Source organism: Arachis duranensis, chromosome 9 (genome assembly GCF_000817695.3).
Source record: "Arachis duranensis cultivar V14167 chromosome 9, aradu.V14167.gnm2.J7QH, whole genome shotgun sequence".
NCBI classification, from domain to species: domain Eukaryota; kingdom Viridiplantae; phylum Streptophyta; class Magnoliopsida; order Fabales; family Fabaceae; genus Arachis; species Arachis duranensis.
Window position 1 is genome coordinate 118,059,275 of NC_029780.3, and position 4,512 is coordinate 118,063,786.

Below are 4,512 nucleotides of genomic sequence, written 5' to 3' on the forward strand. Positions count from 1 at the left end.
GTTATTACATCCCAATCAAATTCACCGGCCTTTTGCCCTTCAGACTTACATTAGTCAGTTGTGGTTTGTTGACTTTCAAGATTTATATGATGTGTTCTCCTCGCTCTTTTTTACTTTTTTTTTCTTTTTTGAATTGTATCGGTCAAATGGAAATAAAAAAAATTGGCTATTCATCTTTTAAATATTATTTTTTATTCAGTATTTAAATATAATATTTTATTAATTTATTTTTTAATTAATTATTTTTTTTCACAAAAATTACGGTAGTTTTCATAACAAATTTTAATTTTGATTTTTAGTTTACAACAAACATTAATTTTATTTAACTAAAAGATAAGTTTAGATTATATTTTAAAATGCCACTTAATAGATACTGCTGAATGCTAACTAAAAGATTTGATTTAACTATCTAATCTACTGAACAAATAAATAATCGATCAACATATTGTTTTGTTATTAATGATATACTAATTTGAAAACTCAAATTAACAAGTTGTTAAATGAGAAAAAACAAAATTCATATACTACCATAAACTAACCCTAAAAATCTATGCCTCCATTATCTTAATTATAATTAATCCCCTTCTAACAGACCACCTCCAACGCAAGCCTCTTAGGAACATCTCCACAAGTTGTTGCACCAAATGTGTTCTCTGAAACATCAATTGAACATGTTTCTTTGCCAACACATGCCTACAACATTAAAAACATCAACTCAAATTAGTATCTTGCTAACAACTTGATTAGTAGAAACACAAAAGCAATGTAATAATAATTAGGAGTAAGAGAGTCTTACATTTTGAACAATAGGGAGAGCATCATTGTGGGATTCACAAGTTCCCTTGGAGAATGATCCACAGAGACCTTGCGGATCGCCGAAGCTTGCGAATTTGACGGCAGAGATTTGTCTACCTTGGCATGAGAGCTCCAATGTCTTGTGCTCTTGTGCATTTCCGCATGCAGATCCAACAGTCACTGTTTGGAAATTCACAAGTGATGGATTTCCACCAATCTCCTCAAACAGAACCAATGTGTTCTCTCCGTCTTCAACAAAGAATGAGCGTGGAACATGGTACCTAAATAATCAGTCACGTTAATCAAATCAGTCAAATCATCTAAGGGTTTTTTAAGTCAGATATTAACTTCACGTGAAGTTAACTGCACCTAAGTTTCCAGCACATTTTAATTAGTGACAGATTATTATGTTAATGGTTAACATTTTACCATCTTTGAGAGGGCTTTCCACAATTGTAAACACATTTTTTGTCATCATATTCGCCACGATAATCACATGGGTCATCGCTGCAACCATCTTCGCCGGCCAAGTAACTCGGCCAGATACGGCCGATGTTATTGCCGTTAACCCAAGCATAGCCTTTGCCCATACCTTGCAGGTCCACCACAACAGGGTCTGTCCCCAGAGGAGCCTTGAACGTTGTCTAGTAATTAAATAAACACAAGATCACCACAATTAGTATGTTAAATGCTAACTAATTTAATCACGTGAAAATGATAGCTGATAGCTGAGAATCGTAATTACCTTGTACCAAGTCAACATTCTGTTAGTGGGAAGACTTTGAGATTCCCATTTGGAAGGGGAAGCGAAGAGTGAGTCACTGCTGAAGAATTTGTGATCCCAACCATGCAATCCAACCTTGTACAACCATTTGTGTTCAGAGATATCCTTGATTATGGTCTCATCACCCTTTTTACTAATCAACTCAATTGGTCCAACAAGACCATCATGCCACTTGTCAAAGTTACTCCCATAATTCTGAAGTCCAACAGTCACACTAAGCAAGCTGATAGTGTTCTTTCCAGGCTGCAACTTTATCTTTGTCTCAAACTTGTCATTGTGAATTCCATAAGTGGCCCAATGAGACCCAATATGTTGTCCATTGACGAATGCATGGATAACATGGCCACTGCCATTGATTCTAAGGGACATATCATCACTCCAAACAGGATCATCTTGATCAAGCTGGAGCCTTGTAATGTACCAGAGATAGTCACTAGCATCATTAGCAGCATCTTTCTGGTCAATGAGTTCGTGTGCTGACTCAGAGGCGTTGAGTTTAGCAAGAAGAGCATGGTCAACGTTCTCAGCCCTCCATGTCCAATTCAAAGACATTGGCTCATCTTCAGCTTTGTTGCTTACTTTAACCATCACAGAGGTTTGCACATTCACCTTTTATAATTTATAACAACAACAAAACATACAAGTTAATTAATTAATAATTAATAATAAATTAAACTTAAAATATTTAATTAATTATGTTATATGATACCTTGGCTGTGTTAAACTCTTCATTTTGACAATCAGGTAGAAGGCTCACAGACCATGCTGGAACTGCATAGGTTCTTCCTCTAAATGAAACAGTAGCATCAGTGGTAGTGTTGGCATTGGTCAAGAAGCAACTTGATGATTTGTTTGAGGCATACACAGTGGCCTGAAATAATTATTGTTGAAATTCAATTAGAGGGAAAAAATAATGAAAAGTTGTAATTCTGTTTTCATGTATTTTTGTACCGTGACAGAGTTGCCAAAATCAATTTGAGAAACGTTCCCGTTTGTAAGACTCTCTTCCATTGACTTCAAAACCCTGTGGAGTTCTTTGAGGTGACCCCATTTTGGTTGAGCTTTGTTACCTACATACAATAATTAATTAATTATTCAAGGATCATTCATGGAAAATATTAGAACATGAGATTCTTCTTGATCAATCTAATTTTACCATATTCATCAAGAGGAGCATCATAATCGTATGAAGTAGCAATGTATGGTCCACCAGCGGTTCTATCAAAGTTAGTCCCACCATGATACTGACCAAAAATAAATATACACATTTAGTGCGAAATTAACTAGAACAATTTATATATACAAAATTTTATGATTAATATAATAATTTACCATGTAATAGTTTTGGAATGTGCCTCCAGTCTGGAAAAATCTAGCCACGGAATAGGCAACATCTTCAGCAGTTCTACGAGGATCTTTGCCACCCCAATTCTTGAACCTTAATTTATGAAGAAAATATCAAGACAATAATTCCAATAATAAATGAGAAAATATATAAGGTAGTGAGAGAGAGAGAGAAATACGTACCAGCCTACCCAATTTTCAGTCCACATCTTAGGACTATTAGGATTATTGGGTTCAAAATCATGACAATACCAACCGTTGCAAGTATTGATCTAAATTAAATTAACATATACACATAGAGATTAGTATCAGAGACTATAATATATATAATCTTGAAAACATTAATCATGTAAAAATATAAATGTATATATACCATTGGTTGAGGAGCATCAGGTTGTTGGCACATAATCCATGGAACTCCAACGTGCAAAGACTCAGCCATATTTGCACACCAATTGATGTAAGCTTTTCCGGCATCTCCATAATCCGCCATCACATTCCCATATTCGTTTTCAATCTAAAATCAAATAACAAAAATAAGAATAAAAAACTAAAACATGCATCAAATTAAAACTAAATGGACATTATTATTATATATACCTGAGCTATAATGATGGGGCCACCTTGAGAAGCAAAGAGTTTCTCTTTCTTGACCATGTCAACGATGAGGGTAGTGAAGTTTTGCATCTCATTCATATAAACAGAATTTGCAGTTCGAATCTCAACACCAGGGAGATTATGAACCCACACAGGAATCCCACCGTAATTCCATTCAGCACAAACATATGGACCAATGCGAAGAACAGAGTAGAGTCCCGCTTCTTGAATAGTCTTGAGGAATCTAATAAGATCCTTGTTGCCACTGAAATCATATGATCTACGACTTGGTTCATGCGCATTCCAAAACACATACGTTTCAATTGCATCTAACCCTCCTTCTTTAGCTTTATTAATCAAATCCGGCCACATCTATCAAATAAAATCAATTAATTAATTAATATGAACATTTATAGAACGTGACATACACAAAATCATTATTATTATTATTATAATAAATAAATATTAATTACCTCAGGTGTACTTCTAGGATAGTGGATTGATCCAGATATCAAAATCCTACGTTTTCCATCGATTTTGATGGCTCTTCCATCATGAGACACGTGGATCGAATCAGTGGAAACAAAAAAGGAGAAGCTAAGAAGGAACAAGAACAATGCTATAGAGAAGAATCTCTTTGTTGAGTCCATAATGATTGTATGTTAATTACTCAATGCTCAGTGTGATTTGAAGTTCATGTACTGTGTCCATATATATAGTGGGTTTACCTAGCTAGGTTGTTACAAGCTCAAAATTCAAAATCATAGTTATCTTATCATGATTATCAAATTCAAAATGATTGATGAGCGGTTACGATTTTTTTTTTTTTAAATCTCAGCTATATCTATCATATTCCTTTTTAAGTTTCTGTTTATCTCTTATCCTATTCAAAACTGGTGACTTGGAATCTCATATCCATATTACTAAGTTTTAAAATTCATTATCATCATTTAAGTATTCTTCCTTGTTTTACTCACTCTTTTATCTAACCG

At 34.3% G+C, this 4,512-nt stretch overlaps 1 protein-coding gene across 1 annotated transcript; it reads right to left on the reverse strand.

Moving 5' to 3' along the window:
* Positions 1-475: 475 nt before the first annotated feature.
* LOC107467936 (beta-galactosidase 15) lies at positions 476-4,277 on the reverse strand. The gene is made up of 12 exons (XM_016087164.3): positions 3,994-4,277; positions 3,524-3,892; positions 3,297-3,440; positions 3,107-3,195; positions 2,912-3,017; positions 2,736-2,823; positions 2,531-2,649; positions 2,289-2,450; positions 1,541-2,188; positions 1,225-1,439; positions 797-1,076; positions 476-693 (listed from the first exon to the last, which is right to left on the reverse strand). Exons 1-12 carry the CDS (start codon positions 4,168-4,170, stop codon positions 586-588), a joined length of 2,505 nt encoding a protein of 834 aa, XP_015942650.1. The 5' UTR covers positions 4,171-4,277; the 3' UTR covers positions 476-585.
* Positions 4,278-4,512: the final 235 nt, after the last annotated feature.